Source organism: Thalassophryne amazonica, chromosome 1, assembly GCF_902500255.1.
Source record: "Thalassophryne amazonica chromosome 1, fThaAma1.1, whole genome shotgun sequence".
NCBI lineage: Eukaryota > Metazoa > Chordata > Actinopteri > Batrachoidiformes > Batrachoididae > Thalassophryne > Thalassophryne amazonica.
The window spans coordinates 16,951,513-16,978,112 of record NC_047103.1 but is presented as its reverse complement, the minus strand read 5'-3'; the positions used below and the strand labels follow the sequence as shown (position 1 = coordinate 16,978,112).

General features: G+C 46.6%; 1 protein-coding gene across 1 annotated transcript; it reads right to left on the bottom strand.

The window, feature by feature from the left end:
- Positions 1 to 3,759: 3,759 nt before the first annotated feature.
- Positions 3,760 to 26,600, bottom strand: LOC117506743 (coiled-coil domain-containing protein 106-like). Its single transcript, XM_034166325.1, has 5 exons — positions 26,454 to 26,600; positions 21,629 to 21,889; positions 12,490 to 12,702; positions 12,195 to 12,401; positions 3,760 to 4,214 (listed from the first exon to the last, which is right to left on the bottom strand). Exons 2-5 carry the CDS (start codon positions 21,834 to 21,836, stop codon positions 3,835 to 3,837), a joined length of 1,008 nt encoding a protein of 335 aa, XP_034022216.1. The 5' UTR covers positions 21,837 to 21,889; positions 26,454 to 26,600; the 3' UTR covers positions 3,760 to 3,834.

Genomic DNA, 26,600 nt, shown 5'->3' with positions numbered 1-26,600 from the left:
TGGTTGGATGCCACAGCAGTACGCCATTGGTGTTCAAATCCAATATGGCCAACGGGGCCCACCACATTTTTGGAAAATAGCTATATCTCCTGGTCTGGTATAGATATGGCTGTAAAATTGGTGTCTATCCATAGGTTTTTAGATGTGAGGAATCCAATTATGCCATTGGATTTGAAAATAGGTCAGTAGGTCATGAGATAAATTCAGGATGTCTGTAAATGGCAATGTCCGTAATCTGTTCATTGGTGTTTCTTGTGTTCTACAACAGTTACAAAAATAATTCTAGAGACTAGATATAGGTTTTCAGGGTCAAGGAATCTGTTTATCCAATTTTACAGTCACATAGTCGCTTCCTCTATCCTAAAACGAAACACAGGGGTCCTAAACCAAATTGATTGAAAAAAACATGGCTGCCTTGTTTGGTTGAACAGTATTTAGAGTCCAAAAGGCTACATACAGATCATGAATTTTATCCTTATTCACTGACATCCAAGTCACTATAAATGCCACTCTCAGTTAACCAAATCAATTTCACAAATGTCTGAAGATGTATGAGATGCTACTTCAATGTCACCAGACTCAATGTTGTTAATTTCATCATCTCCAAAGAATTTGCGATCATCCACTCTTGATCGCGTCCATATTTGAGGCCAGCGGGGGAGGGATCTTGACAGCTGCCGTTCCATAAATAAACCAAGAAATTTTCTGGTGCTTCCTCAAAAACTGATGTTCATTCTTCAGTGAGGCAGTTCATGAGTGCTGTTTCCAACACTTGACAGAGATCCTATCTGGAGTGGCAAGAGCAAGCGGGACAGTTATAAGACTGTGGCTCTGCAGGCGAGGTAGCCTTGTCTGCCAACAGGCCAAAAGATTGCCTATCTTCCTTGAGGACATTCACAGCTTTTGGTTCCTTTGATTTCTCCAGGCAAGGATTAATTTTGAGATTCACAATCTTCTCAAAGAAATAATAAACATCCATCCATCCATTTTCTTCCGCTTTATCCGGAGTCGGGTCGCGGGGGCAGCAGCTCAAGCAAAGCCGCCCAGACCTCCCGATCCACACACACCTCCCCCAGCTCCTCCGGGGGGGAGCTGGGGGAGGTGACCAGCCGAGAGATGTAGTCCCTCCAACACATTGAGATTATCACAGCAGTATTACAGGTGTATTATGAATGCATCGTGCACGTGTTGCGCATGCACGGCATCTGCATTGCGGTAATAAAATAAGCGCACTCGCTCCTTTCGGCATCACTATTCACACCAACAATACAGCCTATGGAGCATTTGCTGGACTTGGACAAGTTGATCACAGAGTTAATGTTCATTTTGTCATGCGAGGGTTAACTGTTCATGAGTTTGGGGAGCAGGAGGGGGAAGCCACTCAGGGTGTGAGACTTTTTTTTTTTTTTTTTTTTTGAGAGTGTCATAGAAAACAGACTTCAGCGTGGGTTGTGGCTAAACAGCAACTCTTCCTTTTGTTGGTGTTGGATTGCAGCAGCTATTACGTCTTTGTGGATTTACACAGCCGGACCGGCACTGACTGGCAGGTATGTTGCTTTCTGTCACATATAGTACTTTGGATTTACGTGACGTGTTTGTTATGCCTTCACAGATTGTCCGCAAATTGAGTATATATGGAGTATGTAAGGCGGATATTATCCGCATCCAGATTTTTGAGCTACTCAAAAATCCTGGCTGCGGACATGCGTGCCTCTGCGGATGATCACAGGCGTGTTCGGATGACGGCCGACTCATACAGGCATGTTACACGGATATTGCGGATGTTTGGTGAATATGGGCCAATTTTGTGTGCAATCCATACGCAAATCCTCCTAACGCCAGTGGGACAGGGCCCTTACCACTGTTGCTCTGGGGGTTAGTAAGATTAGATCTGACTTGTGTGAAACGCCTTTAGGCAACTTTGTTGTGATTTGGCGCTATATAAATGGAAATAAATTGAAAATGAAAATAGTCTACATCTATTTTTTTTTTTTTTTTGCAGGCCTTAAATAGAGGACCTTGGGGCAACTGTTTGTTGTGATTTGGCGCTATATACATGTGCTCTGATGTCACTGTTTATCTCCATAGAAACTACCCAAACAATCTTTCATACAAACTGTTTTAAAGGGACATTACAGTGTTGTGGTGGAAATTACGGCAATAGTGTGGGACAACTACATTTTGTTTAAAAAAATCACAACAGTTGTATGACACTGAATACCCCAATTATGTTTTGATTATTTTACTGATATTTTATTCAGAGATATTTTAAAACATTAGAAAAAAATGTTTCTTCATTTTTATCACTGAAGATCAAAAGTCTGGCTGTGGGACAAGCACAAAACGGCAATATTTGCATATATAGGTGAAAAAGTCATCATAGACTACTAGAACAAATTTCTTAACACACTTTCATTGTAAAGATAACTAAGTGTGAAATTTCCCCTTTTTTCTGTTTTTCATACAATATGATCAAAGGACATAAGTGCCCGTAGTCTAAGAATCACCCATAAATGCCACTCTCAGTTAACAAAATCAATTTCACAAATGTCTGAAGATGTATGAGATGCTAGTTCAATGTCACTAGACTCAATGTCATTAATTTCATCACCTCCAAAGAATTTGGGATCATCCACTCACATCATCACACATCATCCACTTGACAGAGATCCTATCTGGAGTGGCAAGAGCAAGCGGGACAGTTATAAGACTGTGGCTCTGCAGGCGAGGTAGCCTTGTCTGCCAATAGGCCAAAAGCTTGTCTATCTTCCTTGAGGACATTCACAGCTTTTGGCTCCTTTGATTTCTCCAGGCCAGGCTTAATTTTGAGATTCACAATCTTCTCAAAGAAATTACTCGTCTTCTCCTGTGGCTTTGAGTCTGCTATCAACAGTCATTGCAGTTTTTCTCCAGCTTCTGTTGACGATAACAGCCCTTCACCAATATTATGACCGTCTTCATATGACAAGCTAGACCACTGAGGAAAAGCTCGAACTATCTATCCAGCTGTGCAACTAGAAAGCATGTTATCATGCTGTCTTCGTGCGCCAATGTTCATCTCTTTATGAGTTGAAGAAGTCATGTCTAACCTTTCTTTCAGCATAGCTCTAACGTTTGCCATCTGACATCTTATGGCTAGTCATGACAAAAGTATCTTGTCTGCTCACTGGTGCTGTATCCACCCTTCATCGGTCCTCCTCTGACCTTTACTTCACGGTTGATTGTTGTCTCTGTGATCAGATCTCTGTGGATGATAGAAAATGGTTCCCCTGACAAAGGGGGATAGACACCAATTTTACAGCCATATCTCTACCAGACCAGGAGATATAGCTATTTTCCAAAAGAGTGGCAGACCCCGTCTGCCGTATTGGATTTAAACACCAATGGTATACTGCTGTGGCATCCAACCAACTGGACCATGTTCACTGGCTATTATCATCACAACCTGCTGAAACAAAATCTGCATTTCACCTGATAGGATTCTTCCAGATAACATTTTAAGTATTTTGGTGGCCATATTGGAATTTTGGCAACCATATTGAATTTGAAGCAAAATTCAAGATGGCCACAGAGGCTATTTTAAAGAGCTTGTCTCAAACTACCAGGATCGACTGAGAAAACTTTGAAAAAATCTGCAGACTTTCCTGGCCTGGACCTGTCTAACATACACTGAAATAATTAACATGTTTTCCTTAAGACCAAAATCAACAACAATCTGTAAAGATGACAGATAAAAACAAACGAAGTCCGGCAGTTCCTATTAGAGTCCAAACAAAGGGACTTTATTTTGCGAAAGTACTATGTCCCATCCTCAAACTCACTACCTTGTCTCCATCAACCAATTAAAATGCTTTCTGTAGTGCCACCAAGTGACTGCATGTGAGAATGCATCACCCTGGGTCGTTTCCCTGAGATGGGCAGGAGTTCGCCGTTGGCTTTCATCTGGTCTATTCTCCTGGCCAGTGCGGCATCGCTGTCAATGATCATGGTGCATCGTTGGGCGTAGCTGACCAGAGTCTCTTCTCCTTGGCGAAACATGCCCACCAAGGGGATCATATCTTCGCCAGCAAGATGGAGCTCTGCGATTGAAGCCGTGTTGGCAATGGTGTTGCGGTCAATTCCAAGGTGGCGAAAGGCTTCACTCATGCTTTTCTTCTTGATGAAGGCAGACAGCACTTGTTTATATCGGTGGATGACATACTGGACGCCAGTAGCTGGAGGATATAATCGATGACAAAGAAAATGTTTGAAATAATTCCAGGCGTGACCAAAGCAGAGTATTGTATTGGCCTGAATGTAAGACGACCCTGATTGTAAGCACCCCCTCCAATTCCCTATGATATATTTTTAGAAAAACACTTTCTGTGGACACAATCGTTTTTGTGAAAATGAAAATGCTTTTATTTGAAAATGATGCTAATAAAAACCCACTGAGATATAAACAAAACACTACATTTTATAAAGCAGCAGTACAATAAACATTATTGAAGTATCAGTGAAAACGGCCCGACTTTGGCTCTTAAGATCAAGTCAATCTCCACAGGCAGGACTTTTTGTGAATGCAGGACTTTTCAAATATCAATTCCTAAACATTCCACAGAGATCCCTGTGAAGGGGTGAGGAAAGTAGGATTTAAAAAGGATTTAACATTTTTTTATGGTTTTACAGCCATCTACGCAAATACAACAGGGTTCTCCCACTCCAGGTACTGCGATAGGTGCTTGGACCCTTGCGAGGAGTTATTATGCAACATGACTCCACAGGAGGAGCTGCTGGAACATTTATTCGCAGGACAATAAAGAAGTAAAACATGCATGATGTGGTTGATTAAGTTGCTCTACATCTTAAGAAAAAAATCTCTCCTGATGCAGCTTGAGCAGCAAAAATGTGAGTCCACTGTCAAAATAAAATTACTGGGGGGAAACAGCTGCTTTGTGCTGGTACCTGTAGTCGGAAGGGAGTTCACTCTAAAGTACAAACGCACAGGGGCAGGACTGTAAATAACTGTGATTTACTGTTGTGAAGGTGTAGGAACACGGACCCACAACAGGAGGCGTTAAATGAAAGGACAATGGATAAGCCAAACTGTAACAATTTAATGTTGTGAAGTGCACAACGGAATACAGACAAATACAGTTTTGGTACCACAGACAATTAAATGTTGAGTGACATGTGGGCAGGCTTGAGGATAGGAGACATCCGTCCTGAACTGAGCCAGATCCCACATGGCCTTCACCGCCAACGGATCTGAAGAACACCGGAGCCGCCAAGTCCTGGAGCCCCAGGTGGCCACCGTCTCCAGCTGTCAGACCTGGTACTGCTGGCAGAGAACAGAAACAGTTTTGATGAGTGTGAGTACGCACACTCAGTAATCCCACCGTCTGTGTTCTTTTGGGAGGGAGCACCTCCACCTCCAATCACACACTCGTGCAGCTCCTGTCTAACCACTTATCTGGTTGGGGTGTGAAGCGAAGTCGTCGCTGATCATACCAAACGCCAATCCCACAGATAAGGCAACACCACAGGAAAACGGCTGCAAAGAAGTTCAGACTATTACTCAATGTTTTACTTCAGCAGAGAAAATTACCTCCAAGGTAGCTGATTTCTTGGCGGGGAGGTGGAGTTGCAGTCCGGCCTTTATGGTGGTGGTGATGTGATGTGGATGAGTGACAGCTGGTGCTGATGACGAGTGACAGCTGTCACTCCCGGTTGCTATGATGCCCTCTCGTGCTTGAAGCCCGCACTTCAAGCAGGGCGCCATCTGGTGCTGGTGGGCCAGCAGTACCTCCTCTTCAGCGGCCCACACAACAGGACTCCCCCCCAACGGTCGCCTCCTGGCGCCCAACCAGGCTTGTCCGAGTGCCGCCGGTAGAAGTCGGCCAGGAGGGCCGGGTCCAGGATGAAGCTCCTCTTCACCCAGGAGCGTTCTTCGGGTCCATACCCCTCCCAGTCCACCAAATACTGGAACCCCCGGCCCTTCCGAAGGACGTCCAGGAGCCGGCGCACAGTCCAAGCCGGCTCCCCGTCAATGATCCGGGCAGGCGGCGGCGCCGGTCCGGGGGCACAGAGGGGAGAGGAGTGGCAGGGTTTGAGTCTTGACACATGAAAAACCGGATGTATTCGCAGTGAAGCTGGCAGCTTCAGCTTCACTGCGGCAGGGCTGAGGACTTTTAGGATGGTGAAGGGTCCGATAAATCTGTCCTTTAGTTTTTGGGATTCCACTTGTAGGGGAATGTCTTTTGTGGATAGCTAAACCGCCTGCCCGGGCTGATACGTAGGGGCCGGGGCACGCCGGCAGTCTGCATGGGCCTTAGCCCTCGTCCGGGCTTTGAGCAGGGCAGAGCGGGCGGTACGCCACACCCGACAGCACCTTCTCAGATGGGCCTGGACCGAGGGCACCCCGACCTCTCCCTCCACCAACGGAAATAATGGGGGCTGGTACCCCAAACATATCTCGATGGTCACTCCAGGCTGTCGGGTGCGTGGAGGTCACGCAGTGGAGGGCCTGCTCCAATTCCTGATTCGTCCGCTCTGCCTGCCCGTTCGTCTGGGGGTGGTACCTGGACATGAGGCTTACGGTGGCCCCCAGTTCCCTGCAGAAACTCCTCCAGACCTGGGAGGAGAACTGAGGACCACAGTCTGAGACAATGTCCGATGGAATCCCATGCAGACGCACGACATGGTGTACCAGGAGGTCTGCAGTCTCCTGGGCTGTCGGGAGCTTCAGGAGGGCCACGAAGTGGGCCGCCTTGGAGAACCGGTCCACTATCGTGAGGATGGTTGTCTTGCCCTGGGACGGCGGGAGGCCCGTGACGAAGTCCAGGCCGATGTGAGACCAGGGGCGATGAGGCACGGGCAAAGGCTGGAGGAGACCCTGGGTCTTTTGGTGGTCCGCGTTGCCCCTGGCGCAGGTGGTGCAGGCCTGGACGTACTCCCGGACGTCGGCTTCCAGAGACGCCCACCAGAAGCGCTGCCGGACAACTGCCATGGTTTTTCGCAACCCTGGATGGCAGGAGAGTTTGGAACCGTGACAGAAGTCCAGGACTGCAGCTCTGGCTTCTGGTGGGACGTACAGTCTGTCCTTGGAGCCGATCCCCGGGTCCGAGTTCCGTGTCAGGGCCTCCCGGACGGTCTTCTCCACGTCCCAGGTGAGGGTGGCCACGACAGTGGACTCGGGGATGATGGTTTCGGTCTGGTCTGACAGCTCGGTCCTGACTTCCTCTTCGTGCACCCGGGACAGGGCGTCAGACCGTTGGTTCTTCGTCCCGGGGCGGTATGTGATCCGAAAGTCAAAACGCCCGAAGAACAGTGACCAGCGGGCTTGCCTGGGGTTCAGACGCTTGGCGGTCCGGATGTACTCCAGGTTCCGATGGTCTGTGAAAACCGTGAATGGCTCCGAAGCTCCTTCCAACAGGTGTCTCCACTCCTCCAGAGCCTCCTTCACCGCAAGAAGTTCCAGACTGCCGACGTCATAGTTCCTTTCAGCCGGGGTCAACCTGCGGGAAAAATAGGCACAAGCGTGGAGAACCTTGTCGGACTCCCTGCTCTGGGACAGCACGGCTCCTATCCCTGAGTCAGAGGCGTCCACTTCGACTATAAACTGGCGACTTGGATCGGGCTGCACCAGAACTGGCGCAGTCGAGAAACGGCGTTTCAACTCCCTAAACGCGGCTTCGTACCGATCCGACCAGGTGAAGGGGACTTTTGTGGAGGTCAGGGCTGTCAGGGGACTAACCACCTGACTATAGCCCTTGATGAACCTCCGGTAAAAATTAGCAAAACCGAGGAACTGTTGCAGTTTCCTACGGTTTGTTGGTTGGGGCCAGACTCTCACCGCCGCTACCTTGGCCGGATCGGGTGCAACGGAGTTTGAGGAGATGATGAACCCCAGGAAGGACAAAGAAGTACGGTGGAACTCGCACGTCTCGCCCTTCACAAACAGCCGGTTCTCCAACAACCGCTGCAGGACCTGATGTACATGCGTAACATGAGTCTCAGGATCCGGGGAAAAGATGAGTATATCATCTAGATATACGAAGACAAACCGATGCAGGAAGTCCCGCAAGACATCGTTTACCAAAGCTTGGAATGTCGTGGGGGCATTTGTGAGGCCGAACGACATGACCAGGTACTCAAAGTGACCTAACGGGGTGTTAAATGCCGTCTTCCATTTGTCTCCCTTCCGGATCCGAACCAGGTGGTACGCATTCCTAAGATCCAGTTTTGTGAAAATTTGGGCTCCATGCAGGGGCCTGAACACTGAATCTAACAGGGGCAGAGGGTATCGGTTGCGAACCGTGATTTCGTTCAGCCCCCTGTAATCAATGTATGTACGGAGTCCGCCGTCTTTCTTGCCCACAAAAAAGAAACCAGCACCCATCGGGGAGGTGGAGTTCCGGATCAGCCCGGCAGCTAATGAGTCCCGGATGTAGGTCTCCACTGATTCTCGCTCAGGACGTGAGAGGTTGTACAGCCTGCTGGACGGGTACTCAACGCCCGGGATCAAATCAATGGTACAATCGTACGGACGGTGCTGGGGAAGTGTGAGCGCCAGATCTTTGCTGAAAACGTCAGCAAGATCTTGGTACTCACTTGGCACCGCCGTCAGATTGGGGGGGACTTTAACCTCCTCACTAGCTGTCACACCAGGCGGAACCGAGGATCCGAGACATTCCCGGTGGCAGGTTTCGCTCCACTGAGCCACAACCCCAGACGGCCAATCAATCCGGGGATTGTGTTTTATCATCCCAGGATAACCCAATATCACACGGGAGGTAGAAGGTGTTACATAAAACACAATCTCCTCCCTGTGATTACCAGACACCACCAATGTCACTGGCTGTGTCTGGTGTGTGATTAATGGAAGAAGGGTGCCATCTAGTGCCCGTACCTTCAAAGGTGAAGGTAGAGCCACTAGAGGGAGCCCGACTTCCCTTGCCCATCTGCTGTCCAGCAGATTCCCCTCCGACCCCGTGTCCACCAGTGCTGGGGCGTGAAGGGTTAGATCCCCACTCAGGATCGTGACTGGGATGCGTGCAGATTTTCGGGGTCTCCCCGCATGGGTATTATGACCCACCCTTAGCCCAGTCTCTAAGGACGAGTGCTGCTGTATTGACCGTTTGGGGCATTTTTCTGTGTGTGCTCGGTTGAGCTGCAGAGAAAACACTCCCCACGGACCAGCCTCCTTTGTCTCTGATCTGATCGCCTTTTGGCCCTGCTCGTTTCCATAGCAACGTCAGCAGGGGGAGCTGTTGTCACGTGGAGTACCCTGGCTGTGGAGCGTGGGGAAGACGGCTCCTTTTCGGACCCGGGAGGGAGAGGGACGGCTTGTGCCTGACCACGCCCTTCGTCTAGCTCCCGTCTGTGTTCTGTTAATCGGTTGTCTAACCGTATAACCAGGTCGATAAGCCCGTCTAAATCTCGCGGCTCGTCCTTCGCCACCAGGTGCTCCTTAAGGACCAGAGACAGTCCGTTTACAAAGGCGGCGCGGAGCTCATCAGCATTCCAGCCGGCTCGCGCTGCCGCATTGTGGAAGTCGACTGCATACTTAGCTGCGCTCCGACGACCCTGTCTTATTGACAGCAGCACGCTTGAAGCGGTCTCGCCTCTATGAGGGTGGTCGAACACCTGTCGGAACTCCCTCACAAACCCAGTATATGTCGTTAGGAGCCGGGAATTCTGCTATCAGAGCACCGTAGCCCAGGCGCGTGCATCTCCTCGAAGCAAATTTATAACGTAAGCCACCCGGCTGGCGTCTGACGCGTACATGACGGGACGCTGTGAAAAGACGAGTGAGCACTGCATCAAGAAGTCCGCGCACGTCTCAACACAGCCTCCGTATGGCTCCGGAGGGCTTATGTATGCTTCAGGGGAAGGTGGGGGGGTTCGTTGAACGACCAGTGGAACGTCTGTTTCTGGCATTCGGTCAGCAGGAGGAGGTGCTGCAGCAGCGCCCTGGGCATGCGCTTCCACCTGGGCGGTGAGAGCCTCCATCCTCCGACTGAGAATCACATTCTGCTTGGTGACTAAGTCCAACCGAGCAGTGAAAGCGGTCAAGATTTGCTGCAGCTCACCTAACACGCCTCCTGCTGATGCCTGTGCACCTCGCTCTTCCATTGGCTGTTCAAGCGATGGTTGACGCCCCTCGGGATCCATGACGCTGGCCAAGAAATCCTGTTGTGAAGGTATAGGAACACGGACCCACAACAGGGGGCGTTAAATGAACGGACAATGGATAAGCCAAACAGTAACAATTTCATGTTGTGAAGTGCACAACAGAATACAAGACAAATACAGTTTTGGTACCACAGACAATTAAATGTTGAGTGACGTGTGGGCAGGCTTGAGGATAGGAGACATCCGTCCTGAACCGAGCTGGATCCCACACGGCCTTCACCGCCAATGGATCTGAAGAACACCGGAGCCGCCAAGTCCTGGAGCCCCAGTTGGCCACCGTCTCCAGCTGTCAGACCTGGTACTGCTGGCAGAGAACAGAAACAGTTTTGATGAGTGTGAGTACGCACACTCAGTAATCCCACCGTCTGTGTTCTTTTGGGAGGGAGCACCTCCACCTCCAAGCACACACTCGTGCAGCTCCTGTCTAACCACTTATCTGGTTGGGGTGTGAAGCGAAGCTGTCGCTGATCACACCAAACGCCAATCCCACAGATAAGGCAACACCACAGGAAAACGGCTGCAAAGAAGTTCAGACTATTACTCAATGTTTTACTTCAGCAGAGAAAATTACCTCCAAGGTAGCTGATTTCTTGGCGGGGAGGTGGAGTTGCAGTCCGGCCTTGATGGTGGTGGTGATGTGATGTGGATGAGTGACAGCTGGTGCTGATGACGAGTGACAGCTGTCGCTCCCGGTTGCTATGACGCCATGCTTGAAGCCCACAATTCAAGCAGGACGCCATCTGGTGGTGGTGGGCCAGCAGTACCTCCTCTTCAGCGGCCCACACAACAATTTACTGTGATATTTGATATTCAGACTGTATTGGTCGCATGTGTTCTTTTGAAGATTTACCCTTCAGGGGAATTTTTTATTATTTTTTAGAGACAATGCGAATTTTGATTGTATTGGTAATACATTATGAATCCCCTACTTAAAGGCTAACAAATAAAATTATAAGGTGCTGGTGAAAATTCTTTTTATGCCTTAAAATGCAGAGAAGCAATACTTGACACCATGAGTGTAAATTATATCTCACAGAGGGACTTTCGACTGTTGTGGACTGTGGTGTGTGACTGTTAATAAAAAGTAGTGCAAGAGGTGCATATGCATTTTCCAAGGATTTCTGACTCCACCAACTGTTTTGTATGTACTCATAAAAGTGCAGTCAGAGAATAGAGCACAATCCACATTTTCAAATGCATTTCCAGAAAAAAAAAACAACTTCAACTTATATTCAGACCAATACAGTAATGGTTCCACATTAGCATAGAATTATTAAATATTATTATATGGCTGCAATGCTACACACGCTGATTGGCTGATTTCCGGTCCGATATTTTCCCAAATTCGACCGCTTACTGTGACAATCGGTTTGAAACATGGATCCCATTTGTTATAAACCAGAAAGCTAAAAATGCAATTCGAATAACCAAGTCGGACATAAATAGACTGAAAGCTTGCCAGCTAACGACCAGACCATGTATTAGCATAGATTAGCAAGTTCTTCATGGAAGTGAAGCGAATATCTCTGACTAAGAGCCCAAAACCGCCAGCAGCTTTCATTTTCAGGTGATACTGTAAGCTTGTGTGTTTATGTATATAATAGCCATATAATAAGCGAATTATTAGCCTTGCTTGCTCGGTTAATAATGCTTTAATATTGACAATTTAACACTTAATTTTTAGACTATGAGGTCCTCTTATTACAACAGTATATATTTTGACAATTACTGATTCATCTGGTAAATGTTGAAAAAATGGTGAATGCATTTATGATGGTCAAATGTGTTTGCGCCAAGGTTTTAAATTTCTGGTCATAACTCGCTTAAAGCATCTTGATCAGCAACAGGCAACTCCACACAGCTTGAGGACCAACAGTCTGTACTGCAGGTTTGCTTTTCAGCTTATCACCTCTGGAGATGTATGATCCCTCGACTCAAACCAGTGCTGATGATTGAAGTCACCTTTAGGGGACTGGGTGGAAACAAAACCTGCAGACGTTGCTGGGACATATGATTACCTCTCTTCCTGCTGTAGTCTTTCCCTTTCTTTCCTTTTTTCTTGTCCTTGTGATGTTTTTTCCTTTTCTGTTCACTCGAGGCGGCTGAAACTTCTGAGGAGTCGGAAGCTTCTGAACCACTGTCACTGCTCGCAGAGGAGCTCGATGAGGCCCGCTCTCTCTTTCGAGATTTGTTTTCAGACTGCTGCATCCTGCTTGGTTTAGGAGCTGTGCGGTCAGTGAAAAATAGACAGGAATGAGAAGAGAACCCAGTAAAGCATCAAGAACGTTCTGCGACTTCACTTCAGGCACTGACCTTCAGTCACTGGAGTGGGTGACGCAAAATTTGCCACAGAGCGATTGCTTGTGAGGTTCTCAATCTGGCTTCTCAGGAACTTGCGGTCCTGCATCAGGTCCTCCACCTGCCTCTCCAGTGCGATGATGCGTTCCTGTTTGCTCTCCAGCATGCACTGCAGCCTGGTGATGGTCAGCAGGACTCTCGGAGGAAGACTCTCTGTGTGTGAGGCAGCTAATTAAACAAAAGACGGCCACACCGTCAGTTTTACTATGTGCAGATTTTATAAATCTTTGGCCACAAAACCCAGTGAGCATAAAAATCCCACGCTGAGTAATGCTATGGTCACATTAGCTACAAATGACGACAACAAGCAGTTGCTGTTTGTCGCTTGTTGGTCAGCTCGTGGTTACTTGCCGTTAACGTGCACAATGTTTAATGATAGATTATAAAGGACGGGAAAACCCGACAATGCCATAATTTTCTTCCTCCGTGTCTGACTGCTTAATGGAACCAAAATTCACTTGATTTCTTTCAGGCCAACGTCTTTCACAGTGGTGTTCCTGTACTGGTAGTTAGCATGCTAACATCCCCTTAAGATGTCCTGAAAATCACTTTACAGGTATTATTTGGTTGCAAAAACAGCATTTTTAGATTCAAAGGTGTTTATTTCACACTAACCTTTACAAAATATTTGAGAAAAAATAGCAAACATATGAGATTCATGCAGAAATACAGCTGTTTGGAGTGTATTCCACCATCTTGCACTATTTTGTTTGAGCGAACAACCAGCTGACATCATGCTGCCTTTTTTCTTGAATTGGCAGTCGGATTGTCTAGCTGGCAGCATAGTGGCCATTGTCTCTTGTTGCTGCAAACGGCTACTATGATTGATAGGACGAACCCCTCCTGCCTCAATAAAAACATATATGAGCAACTGACTGTAGGTATAACAGAGAAAACTGGAATTATACAAGAAGAAGGTCTAGTTTGTGGAACATCATCAAGCAAACTATCACTTATTTGCAACACTGGAAATAACTGAATCATAAATGTGGGATTTCCAAAAAAAAAAAAAAAAAAAAGTATTTCATTGAATAAACAATGGAAAAAACACTTTGGCTGAAATGGTGTCATTATGTAGTTTGTACAGCAGAGGACACACCAACAACACTGTTTTCAATTCTGTCGAGGATAGCTGGGATCCCCATCACCCCTTGGTCACATTAGCTATAAATGATAAAGGTAAAGCAATCTGCTGTCATTCACTTTCAATAAGTGTGGGCATTTTACAATAAACAAGTGATTGCTACGCCGTCAGCCTGGCGGGACCAAAATAGAGGAAAAGTCTATTTTAAGAAAATGCTGAGCAAAGCAACATGTCAAGTGCCCATCCAAATGATGACAGCATGACATACACTGGCTGAATATTGGTTCCATTTATAGTTATTTATAATAAAGTTAATGTTTAAACTGTAAAAAATACATATATCAAGCCTCAATCACAGTTTCTCAAAAGGGTTTGATCACAAGATCACAAAATGTTTGGAATCATTGCTACTTTTTATGTATATATCAGCATACATACATACATATATATATATATATATATATATATATATATATATATATATATATATATATACACACACATACATACATATATATATACACATACATACATACATATATATACATATACATACATATATATATACATATACATACATACATATACATACATATATATATACATATATATACATATACATACATATATATATACATATACATACATACATATACATACATATATATATACATATACATACATACATATACATACATATATATACATATACATATATACACATACATATATATATATATATACATATACACACATACATATATATATATACATATACATACATATATATATATATCAGGGTTCTAGCTAGGATAAAATTTTAGCGTAGTGGTAATGTCGAGGGAGTGAAGCGACCGGGGGGGTGCGGAAGGGGGAAAGCTTTTTAAAATTCAAGCTAAAAATTAGCCATTCTAGGGGTACCCAAAGGGGAAAAGCCAGGTATGACAGCCCAAGTCCCTTCATCATGTCCAGAAGGCTGGGGAAGTTTGTTGAGTGGGCAATCTCATTCTGGGCTAGCCAGTACATGGCCCTCAGTTAGGAGTTCGTGGACATTTTTAAGTCAAGACTTAAAACCTATTTTTTTATTCTCTTTCTTATGAGTAATTTTTATTTTATGTTTTATTCTTTTACTTCTGTTTTTAATTAGGTATTTGAATTTTTTTATTTTTATTTATTTATTTTAATTTTTATGTTGAACTGTTCTGTGTGAGGCACCTTGAGACGGCTTTTGTTGTAATTTGGCACTTTATAAGATGATTAAATTGAAATTGAACAACATTTTATTGAGTCTTAAATAAATATGAAATTGGTTACTGGATCCTTAAACTCTGGACATAATAAACTCTACATGGTGGATCCTTGATCTCTGGACATAAACAGAAATAAAATCTGTTAGTTTTTGTCAAAAGCATTTCCTTTCAAACATTATTATTGGCATGAATGTATTTCCATACCTATGAGCTGCAGCTCTTGCAGATGTGCTGCAGGTCAGGTTTATAAAGAATGCAAGACGTCTCATTTTGGGAGGAAAAAACGTTTTAGTCGATTGTAGTTTATTGTCTGTATTGCAACGTTTTTAAGAGGTGTCATTTTATTTAAAGTGGCGATTCTGTTGGGAAAGTGTAGTGACACGGACCCACAACAGGGGGCGTAAATGAACGGACAATGGAAGGAGTCAAATTATAACACTTTACTGTTGTGAATGACACAACCAAACACAGCAGATTCAGAATGTGCAACAGTCAATTAATAAAGGTGTCGTGTGGGCAGGCTGGACGATAGGAGACGCCCGTCTGGAAACGAACCGGAACCACACGATTTCCACCACCACTGAACCCGAGGAATACTGGAGCCGCCAAGTCCCGGAATCCCCAGGTGGCCACCTTCCCGGCGTGTCGGATCTGGTACTGCTGGCAGAAAGCAAAAGACAGTCAAAGGGTGGGTGTGTGAACACCCAGTAACAATCCTGGTGGGAATTCCACCTCCACCTCCCACTCAACACTTTGCAGCGGTCCCTCAGAAGAAAAAGAGCGCCGTCTTGCACAGCCTCCACTAAACGGACCGGTACTCCCGTAAACACTCACAATAACAGCTTATAAGGAAACACAAATGGCTGAGGATATTACTTCCAGATGAAGATGATATCTCGGCAGTTTGGTGGAGGTGTCTTCCTGCTTTTATACCAGATGTGATGATTAGTGACAGCTGTCACGGATGATGGGTGACAGCTGTCACCACGGCTTGTTCCTGAGGCGGCAGCGCCCTCTCGTGCCTGAAGCCCGCACTTCAGGCAGGGCGCCCTGTGGTGGTGGGCCAGCAGTACCTCCTCTTCTGGCGGCCCACACAACAGGACCCCCCCCTCAACGGGCGCCTCCTGGCGCTCGACCAGGCTTGTCCGGGTGGTGATGATAGAAATCGGCCAGGAGGGCCGGGTCCAGGATGAAGCTCCTCTTCACCCAGGAGCGTTCTTCGGGTCCATACCCCTCCCAGTCCACCAAATACTGAAAACCCCGGCCCATTCGACGGACGTCCAAGAGACGGCGAACTGTCCAAGCCGGCTCCCTGTCGATAATACGGGCAGGAGGCGGCGCTGGACCGGGAGCACAGAGGGGCGAGGTGTGATGCGGTTTTATCCTGGAGACATGAAAGACCGGATGGATCCGCAGTGAGGCCGGGAGTTGGAGCCTCACTGCGGTAGGACTGAGGACCTTGAGGATGGGGAAGGGTCCATTGAAGCGGTCCTTCAATTTGGGGGACTTGACCTGGAGAGGAATGTCCTTGGTGGAAAGCCACACCTCCTGGTAAGTAGGGGCCGGGGACCGTCGACGGTCTGCATGGGCTTTAGCCCTCGTCCGGGCCCTCAACAAGGCCGAACGGGTGGTGCGCCACACCCGACGGCATCTCCGCAGGTGGGCCTGGAGGTTGGTACCCCAGACACACCTCGAACGGGGAGAGGCCGGTGGCAGAGGACACCTGGCTGTTATGAGCGTACTCGATCCAGGCCAGATGTTCACTCCAAGCCGTCGGGTGTGCGGAGGTCGTGCACCTGAGGGCCTGCTCCAACTCCTGGTTGGCCCGTTCAACCTGTCCGTTAGTCTGCGGGTGATACCCAGACGAGAGGCTTACAGTGGCCCCCAGTTCCCGGCAGAAACTTCTCCACACCTGCGAGGAGAACTGGGGACCGCGATCCGAAACGATGTCTGTTGGTATCCCATGCAGCCGGACGACATGGTGGACAAGGAGATCCGCCGTCTCCTGGGCCGATGGGAGCTTCGGGAGGGCCACGAAGTGGGCCGCCTTGGAGAAACGGTCCACTATCGTGAGTATGGTGGTGTGTCCCCGGGACGGCGGGAGGCCTGTGACAAAATCCAGACCGATGTGGGACCAGGGGCGGTGAGGCACAGGAAGTGGCTGTAGAAGTCCCTGTGCCTTCTGGTGGTCCGCCTTGCCCCTGGCGCAGGTGGTGCAGGCCTGGATGTAAGCCCGGACATTAGTCTCCAGGGACGCCCACCAGAAGCGCTGCCGGACCACTGCCACGGTCCTACGCACCCCTGGGTGGCAGGAGAGCTTGGACCCGTGACAGAAGTCCAGAACGGCAGCTCTGGCTTCTGGTGGGACGTATTGTCTGTTCTTCGGCCCTGTTCCGGGATCCGGGCTCCGTGCCAGGGCCTCCCGGACGGTCCTCTCCACGTCCCAGGTCAGAGCAGCCACGATAGTGGACTCCGGGAGAATGGGTTCCGGTGGATCCGACAGCTCGGTCTTGACTTCCTGTTCATGCACCCGGGACAGGGCGTCCGATCTTTGGTTTTTGGTCCCGGGGCGGTAGGTGATCCGGAAGTCAAAACGGCCGAAAAACAGTGACCAGCGGGCTTGCCTGGGGTTCAGTCGCTTGGCGGTCCTGATATACTCCAGGTTCCAGTGGTCAGTGAAAACCGTGAAAGGCACTGACGCTCCCTCCAGCAGGTGTCTCCACTCCTCAAGAGCCTCTTTCACCGCAAGGAGCTCTCGATTGCCCACGTCATAGTTCCGCTCTGCTGGGGTCAACCTGCGGGAAAAATAGGCACACGGGTGAAGAACCTTATCGGTTTCTCCGCTCTGGGATAGCACGGCTCCTATCCCTGAGTCAGAGGCGTCCACTTCAACCACAAACTGGCGATCAGGATCGGGCTGCACCAAGACCGGTGCAGTCGAGAACTGGCGTTTCAACTCCCTAAACGCGGCTTCGCACCGATCCGACCAGGTGAAGGGAACTTTTGGTGAGGTCAGGGCCGTCAGGGGGCTAACTACCTGACTATACCTCTTAATGAACCTCCTGTAGAAATTTGCGAAGCCGAGGAACTGTTGCAGCTTCCTACGGCTTGTAGGTTGGGGCCAGTCTCTCACCGCTGCGACCTTGGCCGGATCCGGGGCGACGGAGTTGGAGGAGATGATAAACCCCAGGAAGGACAAAGAAGTGCGGTGAAACTCACACTTCTCCCCCTTCACAAACAACCGGTTCTCCAACAACCGCTGCAGGACCTGACGTACATGCCGTACATGGGTCTCAGGGTCCGGAGAAAAGATGAGTATGTCATCCAGATATACGAAGACGAATCGGTGCAGGAAGTCCCGCAAGACGTCATTAACCAAAGCTTGGAACGTCGCGGGGGCGTTAGTGAGGCCGAACGGCATAACCAGGTACTCAAAATGACCTAACGGGGTGTTAAATGCCGTCTTCCATTCGTCTCCCTTCCGGATCCGAACTAGGTGGTATGCGTTCCTAAGATCCAACTTTGTGAAGATTTTGGCTCCATGCAGGGGGGTGAACACTGAATCCAACAAAGGCAACGGGTATCGGTTGCGAACCGTGATCTCGTTCAGCCCCCGATAATCAATGCATGGACGAAGACCGCCATCTTTTTTGCCCACAAAAAAGAAACCTGCTCCCATCGGACAGGTGGAGTTACGGATCAGCCCGGCAGCTAAGGAGTCCCGGATGTAGGTCTCCATTGATTCGCGCTCAGGTCGGGAGAGGTTGTACAGCCTGCTGGACGGGAACTCCACGCCTGGCAACAAATCGATGGCACAATCATATGGACGGTGCGGGGGAAGAGTGAGTGCCCGATCCTTGCTAAAAACGTCAGCAAGATCGTGGTACTCAACCGGCACCGCCGACAGATTGGGGGGAACTCGGACCTGCTCCTTAGCCTGGGAACCGGGAGGAACCGAGGATCCCAAACACATCCGATGGCAGGTTTCGCTCCACTGTACCACCACCCCGGACGGCCAATCAATCCGGGGATTGTGTTTCATCATCCAGGGGAACCCCAGAATCACACGGGAGGTAGAAGGAGTCACGAAAAACTCAATCTCCTCCCTATGATTCCCTGACACTACCAGAGTTACTGGTGGTGTCTTGTGTGTGATTAAAGGGAGTAGGGTGCCATCTAGTGCTCGCACCTGCAATGGTGTAGGTAGCGCCACCAGAGGGAGCCCTACCTCCCTGGCCCATCTGCTGTCTAACAGATTCCCTTCTGACCCTGTGTCTACCAGTGCTGGGGCCTGAAGGGTTAAATCCCCACTAAGGATTGTAACTGGGAGTCGTGCGGCGATATGTGTGTGTCCCACGTGAATTTCTTGGCCCACCCTAAGCCCAGTCTCTAGGGGCGGGCGTTGGAGTTTTAACCGTTCGGGGCAGTTGCTCAATTGATGCTCCATTGAGCCACAAACAAAACACGCCCCGCGTGGAAACCTCCTCTGTCTATCAGGTGGTCTAAATGAGGCCCTGCTCGTGTCCATAGCTTCGTCAGCAGGGGGAGCTGTCGCCCCACGGGACGTAGAGGTCAGGGAGCGTGGGAAGGGCGGACCTTTCTCGGACCCGGAAGGAAGATGGACGGCGAGCGCCCGGCCACGCCCTTCGTCTTGTTCCCGACGGCGTTCCTCCAACCGATTGTCTAACCGTATAACGAGATCAATAAGCCCATCTAATTCCCGCGGTTCATCCTTGGCCACTAGGTGCTCCTTTAGGACTGACGACAGTCCGTTTACAAAGGCGGCGTGGAGCGCAGCGTTATTCCAGCCGGACCTCGCAGCCACGATGCGGAAGTCGACTGCATAAGCAGCTGCGCTTCGGCGCCCCTGTCTCATTGACAGCAGCACAGTTGAAGCGGTCTCTCCCCTGTTAGGGTGATCAAACACAGTTCTGAACTCCCTCACAAACCCAGTGTATGTGTGAAGGAGCCGTGAATTTTGCTCCCAAAGCGCCGTAGCCCAAGCGCGTGCCTCTCTCCGAAGCAGAGTAATCACATAAGCTATTCTGCTTGCGTCTGACGCGTACATGACGGGACGCTGTGCGAAGACGAGCGAACACTGCATAAGAAAGTCCGCGCACGTCTCCACACAACCTCCGTACGGCTCAGGAGGGCTTATGTATGCTTCAGGGGATGGTGGGAGGGGTTGTTGAACCACCACTGGAACATTAATATCTAGCACAGGATCGACAGGAGGAGGAGCTGCAGCAGCGCCCTGAGCGCTCGCCACCACTTGCGCGGAGAGAGCCTCCACCCTGCGGTTCAGGAGGATGTTTTGCTCGGCTATTTGATCCATGCGAGCCGTAAAGGCGGTGAGAATGTGCTGCAGCTCACCAATCACGCCTCCTGCAGATGCCTGCGCACCCTGCTCTCCCATTGGTTGTTCAACAGCCTGGTGACGCCCCTCGGAGTCCATGATGCTGGCCGAGATATCCTGTTGGGAAAGTGTAGTGACACGGACCCACAACAGGGGGCGTAAATGAACGGACAATGGAAGGAGTCAAATTATAACACTTTACTGTTGTGAATGACACAACCAAACACAGCAGATTCAGAATGTGCAACAGTCAATTAATAAAGGTGTCGTGTGGGCAGGCTCGACGATAGGAGACACCCGTCTGGAAACGAACCGGAACCACACGATTTCCACCACCACCGAACCCGAGGAATACTGGAGCCGCCAAGTCCCGGAATCCCCAGGTGGCCACCTTCCCGGCGTGTCGGATCTGGTACTGCTGGCAGAAAGCAAAAGACAGTCAAAGGGTGGGTGTGTGAACACCCAGTAACAATCCTGGTGGGAATTCCACCTCCACCTCCCACTCAACACTTTGCAGCGGTCCCTCAGAAGAAAAAGAGCGCCGTCTTGCACAGCCTCCACTAAACGGACCGGTACTCCTGCAAACACTCACAATAACAGCTTATAAGGAAACACAAATGGCTGAGGATATTACTTCCAGATGAAGATGATATCTCGGCAGTTTGGTGGAGGTGTCTTCCTGCTTTTATACCAGATGTGATGATTAGTGACAGCTGTCATAGATGATGGGTGACAGCTGTCACCACGGCTTGTTCCTGAGGCGGCAGCGCCCTCTCGTGCCTGAAGCCCGCACTTCAGGCAGGGCGCCCTCTGGTGGTGGGCCAGCAGTACCTCCTCTTCTGGCGGCCCACACAACAGATTCGTTTTGAAGTTATTAATTCCGAGCGGACTCTGTCTCAGCAGAAAGCCGCGCAGCGTTTGAAGCACGGAAGGACCATTCTCGTTTCTTGACTGCAACAAGAGTCCCAGTTAGTGACTTTAATCCACACAAAAGTGACTCATGATATTTTGATGGCTTTCAGAGGGTTAACCCCTCAAAATAGCAGACTTACCGCTTCTGAAGAGCAGTGATTCAAACAGCCACGAGCCATTGAATCAAAGCATTGCTTCGATTCATGCTTCAAACTGGAGTCACGCTGCAGAAACGGATGATTACAGGCGCTGTATTGAAAATCGTAACGGTCCAAAATAAGCGTAACGGTCCAAAATTATAGCGTAACGGGCCGTAACGCAAGTTTGCGCTAGGTAGAACCCTGTATATATATATGAAGGCCATATTAAGAAAACACCACCTATTATTCATATATAAAATAGTTTTACATTTTATTACACTGACTTATGAAAACGTTTGGAAAAAGGCATTTTGATGATGTAAGTTGACAGCAGCCATCACGTTGCTCTTACCTGACATGGCACTGCTGGGGGTGTTGTCCTGAACCACATCTGTGGTGGATCCTGTTTGAAAGTTCTCCCACTTAATGACACGGAGGTCATCTTGCTCCTGCTTCAGCCACATAGGGGCGCTCTGCCTTTCTTTGCTCCTGACAGAGCTGGAGTCGATCTCCACACAGGGGGAATAAGGTGACAGCTCCTGCTGCCAAACCGATGACATCTCTCTAAAACTGGACGATGACCAACGAGCAGGTACCAGGTCATGTGACCTACCTGTAACACGACAGTGAAAATAATCAAGAATGAATTTTCAAACATAAATATAACATAAATGTGGACTCACTCTTTATTCACATTTTATTTGCATATTGTTCTAATTTTATACGGTTTATTTACTTTTGTCTGTCTATGTCTGGCAAACTGATCAAGCTGTGGATGGGAAAGCTGTTACATCACAAAGGTTATCGATGATATATAAAGAAAGGGGTGGGACTTGATAAGATTACACTACACTACTCCCTACTCCTTTTCAGACATTAATTATTTTATTATTTTGCAGCATGTTTTGCTGTCTTTTTTAACTGGGTTTAAAATCTAATCTAAAGTAATTCCACTGCATAATAAAGATTTCATGAAATGAATGTAGACACATCAATAAAATCAAGGAAGAAAATGAATAATAATCTTGTTTATTAGTTCAATTATTCATTCATTCATGTCATTTCCCATGAACAAAAAGGAACAGAAAGAAGATGAATATTGCAATAACTACTGCAATTGCAAGATTGCTAATCCTCACACTGCCACAATCAGGTCAATATATGACCCCTTTAGATTTGCCGCCATTTTGACCCTTCGCCATGGATCATCAAGTCATGATAACTCCTTCATGCTTTGCCTGATTAACTTGAAGTTCACATGTGTAATGACAGTTGCCCCTGTACGCACATGCCCACATCTGGTCACAAGGGGACGCGCTGGCCTCGGTAGGCGGTCGCACGGAACAAGGGCCCATATACGACTGCTTGCAGTCCTAGTTGTATATGTTGTTTATTACCCTTAATATTTAAATATAGTTATATACATGATGTCTTATCTTTCTTATGTCTTATTATTTATTGTTATATATACTTTTCTTTAGCCGCTTGGGTGGGTAGGGAAAGTTCCCATGGGACAAAAAAGCTTTTCAATAACCATCCCTGGTTCTCAAGACCAGGCACCTAAGTGGCTCTACTGTACTCTTTTCTACTCTTCTATTTTACTCTTCCTTTTTAGATATACCTTCAGTGGTGGGCACACTTCCAATAATCCGATAACAGATAATTATTGAAGATAATGTTTTCTTTATCGGATTATCTTTTTAGATAACTATAAAAACCATTATCGGACCAATTATCTTCCGATTAATCTTTGACCGATAACTTTTAAACCGATAAACAAAATAAACAAAGCTGAACAGCGACAAGCATTTTTAAAATTAGTTTAGCACTCACCTGTTAAAAAATTTGTAACAGACGCACAGCTATAACCTTTGCTAACAGAAAAGAGCCTCTTGTATAAAAAGCATCGCAATCCTCTGCAAACAAAAGAGAAACAGCCCCAAAAGAAAAAAACACATTTCTTTTAATACCATTCCAATAAATTGCCGATATCACCTAAGTCATCCAGAGGCATACGTTTTTAACTTATGGTTCAAATTTTAACCAAGCAAATTTTGGACAAGTTATTTAAAATTACTATCATGTCTGAAGTTTTATAAAATATCAGATATATGTTTTAGTTTTAAAGTAATGTGCTAATTTTTAAGGTTTTGTGAGCACATCCTGTGACCCGCAATGCATTTTGGGTAGGATGATGTAATCTCAGTACATCATGACAGGACAAATGCATTTCAGACACTCTGTTCAGGCTCCACAGACAACAGCATTAAACTCTAGTGCCTAAAACTCTCTTGAATATATTCTCTGCGTTTATAGATGTTGGTTTTATTTGCGTTTGTTAAATTCCACGCATTTTAAATGTAGCAGACAGGGATTACTGTATCTGGAATTTTGTTTTCAAGGCCTCTACTGCCATCTACTGGTCAGTAGTGTTCACTAAGCATGTGGGAACCAGTAGATAGCAGTGTTTTATTTATTTTGACCCCGGTTATGTCAGATTAGGACGTCAGGTTATGTGTTACACATATACATGTGTGTGTATATATTTTCAAACTTATTCCCATTGATGAAACTTTTCATTTTCTGCCTGAAAGCTTATTAGATGAGTGTGTCCAGGGCTCCGTTTGTTTACAAAATACACACACGTTACAGACCTTGAAATCCAACAGCAGGGATTGATATTATCCAAAGATTTATGAACATACAAATTAACGTGCTTACACTTTTATCATGATTTTCTCCGTTGTGAGATATAAAAGTGTCTTATCGTAGTGTTCGTGTGTATGTGCATTATAACGCAGCGCACGAGCGACGTTACGATATTCTTCAGAACGACAATACGCAACATGCATCCAGCAGCAGACACGCAACTGCCTGTAAAGTTTTTTGGCAAGTTATAACTTTCTAAACAGCGTAATTTGTAATGAAAGCCGCTTCATTTGTGCGGCTCTTTCGGCGCCATGTTTGTTTTTTCAGAGACAGCAGTAAGCTCCTCCTACCCCTCCAAACGGAGGGATTTGTAGCCCTTCGCCTTCCCCTCCGCCTCGCTCCAAAAAGAGGCACTTTTACCCAGAATCCTTTGCGATCTGTCTGTTTGTTACAAAACCTCAGAATTAGTGCATTATTCAACATTAAACGATATATGTTATATTTTAACTTTGTACAAAAGACATAATTGACATTAATGGAGTTATTCTATCGGTATTAATGTTATTTATAATCAAAACCATAAGTCAGCATGACTTTATTTTTCAAGACCTGCGCCTGACCTGAGCATTGTAATTGATAGAGTTGGCTTTATGGCTGCTCTTAGAGTGTCTCTGTGCTGGGAGCTCTGTAGTAAACAAGAGCTTCCAGCAGGAGCAGAATGTTGAAAAAAAAGTGTGGTCTCATTGTTGTGGTCTGTTTTTATTTGTATTATTATAAGCTATTAAATTTGTTCTACTACTAGTTGTAGATGTGTCAGAAGTAATATTGGAATTTATCTATCGGTTATCTGTAACTTCCGATACATTTTTGGGTGGTTTATTGTTTTATCTTTATCGAAGATAACTTTTCAGTTATCTGTTATCAAAGTTAATTTTTTGGTTATCTGTGGCCACCACTGTATACATTAGTATTCTAGCATAGTTCCACCTTAGAATTGGAATATAATATATAAGATATACCTTACTGAATTTTAATGATGTTTCATGATATGTTCAAAGGTCATGAGGTCAACATGTGTACTGCAAATAATATTGTTGTTGCTTCTGTTTATAATCAAAGGGTTTGTACATCTTTGAACTATGCTGATCAATAATGCACAGTTGAATGATTGTACTGTTCAAAATGAATTGCTCCTTGCTGTAATCTGTAAAATGTGAGTGATCTCATACTTTGACTGTGTGAAAGAGTTTTGCTCCCAGAGGCAAAACAATGACTGGGTTATTTCTTATCTGAAGCCAACCTTGAGAGTGTCTGGAGGAATACAATAACGTTGCTGTGAACTGAACTCGTGGACCTGTTCTCATATGGAGCTGAAAACAACAAGCTGAAGAGAGTGACTCTTTAACACTGATCTACATTAATTAATTAATTAATTACACATTTGTGTAATTAATTACCAGGGTGATTATCAGATCAGTTTCCATCACAACATTGAAGGACTAAGGATTAACAACAATGCCCTGCTTTATGGACTAACTTTTTTCGCCATTTCTATCATGGAATTACATTTATTACATTTTTGTGCTCAGACCGTGGACATGTGGGACTGGGAGCCTCGCCTGGACAGATTTCTGGACTGCAAGTTTAAAAACTATGTTTTTGAAAATAAGAGTGTTCATTTGCTGCACAATGCTGTGGGTATCCGTTTTGTGACGTTATTAAAGATGTGTATGCATTCTGAACCCATTTTTGCACAAAGATGAGTGATTTTTGATGACTGATCTGCTCTGCTGTTTTAATAAACCTGGTAGGATTAACTTAAATTCAAATTATTGTTGTTCTGTGTTCTCTTTCTACTGCCTATGGATTCATGAGGGGGAAACCTGACATTTTCTGGTTTTTCAGAAAAGGTTGTTTTTCCCCAACATAAGCTTAGCAATAGCAAGTGGTGCTTTTCTGCAGAAGGCATATACAGAGTTTGGTGGAAATGGGGTCAGCGCAACTGAAGTTATCTTGATCACAATTTAAACGTCACATGACTGAGTGACTTCTGCACATAGTAGCATGTAGCCCACTGGCTAACAACAAAAACACAACATAGAACAGGTTAATAATGCATAAATGACATAACTGACGAATAATTTATATGCATAATAGTTTTGAGTGGGAATAACTGGACGTTTCCATGGCGATGATGATGCTGATGCAGCAGCCAAATCCTAAACAGACTGGACTGACAGAACTTGAATGCCTCATATAGAAATTACGCTTGATTGAAAATAAACTTCACATATTGGGGAAAAAACACAAAATTGTTTTTTTTATTAATTACAAAATGTAGGCTATATCCCTCCTCATTGATTACAGGTGGGTAATGCATACATATTTTTTAAAAGCATGTTGGAAAGTGTGAACCATTTCTCCTGTTTTTAATTAGCTCCCACCAAGATGGAAGCTAATGACTGTAATTATCTGTACAAATGGCAAAAGGAGGGGGGAAATCCCGTGTCAAATACCCGAGAACGTACCTTAAAAACGGGAAAACGTATTTTATGATGTTCCTGTGCTCGTGCTGTCCCCTCACGTCTCCATAAACGTTCCGTTTTTTTTAGTAAAAATATAAACAAGAGACGAGTGGAAATTAACGACGCTACAACTGAGTAGGCATGTCTGAC

Bases quoted from the DNA above. Each gene is read 5' to 3' on its own strand.
- LOC117506743 (XM_034166325.1), bottom strand. From the start codon at position 21,836: ATGTCATCGGTTTGGCAGCAGGAGCTGTCACCTTATTCCCCCTGTGTG. The intron at 12,703-21,628 runs GTAAGAGCAACG...TTGTTTAATTAG, and splicing joins CCCCAGCAGTGCCATGTCAG to CTGCCTCACACACAGAGAGT. The intron at 4,215-12,194 runs GTAATCATATGT...TATATCCTCCAG, and splicing joins AGACTACAGCAGGAAGAGAG to CTACTGGCGTCCAGTATGTC.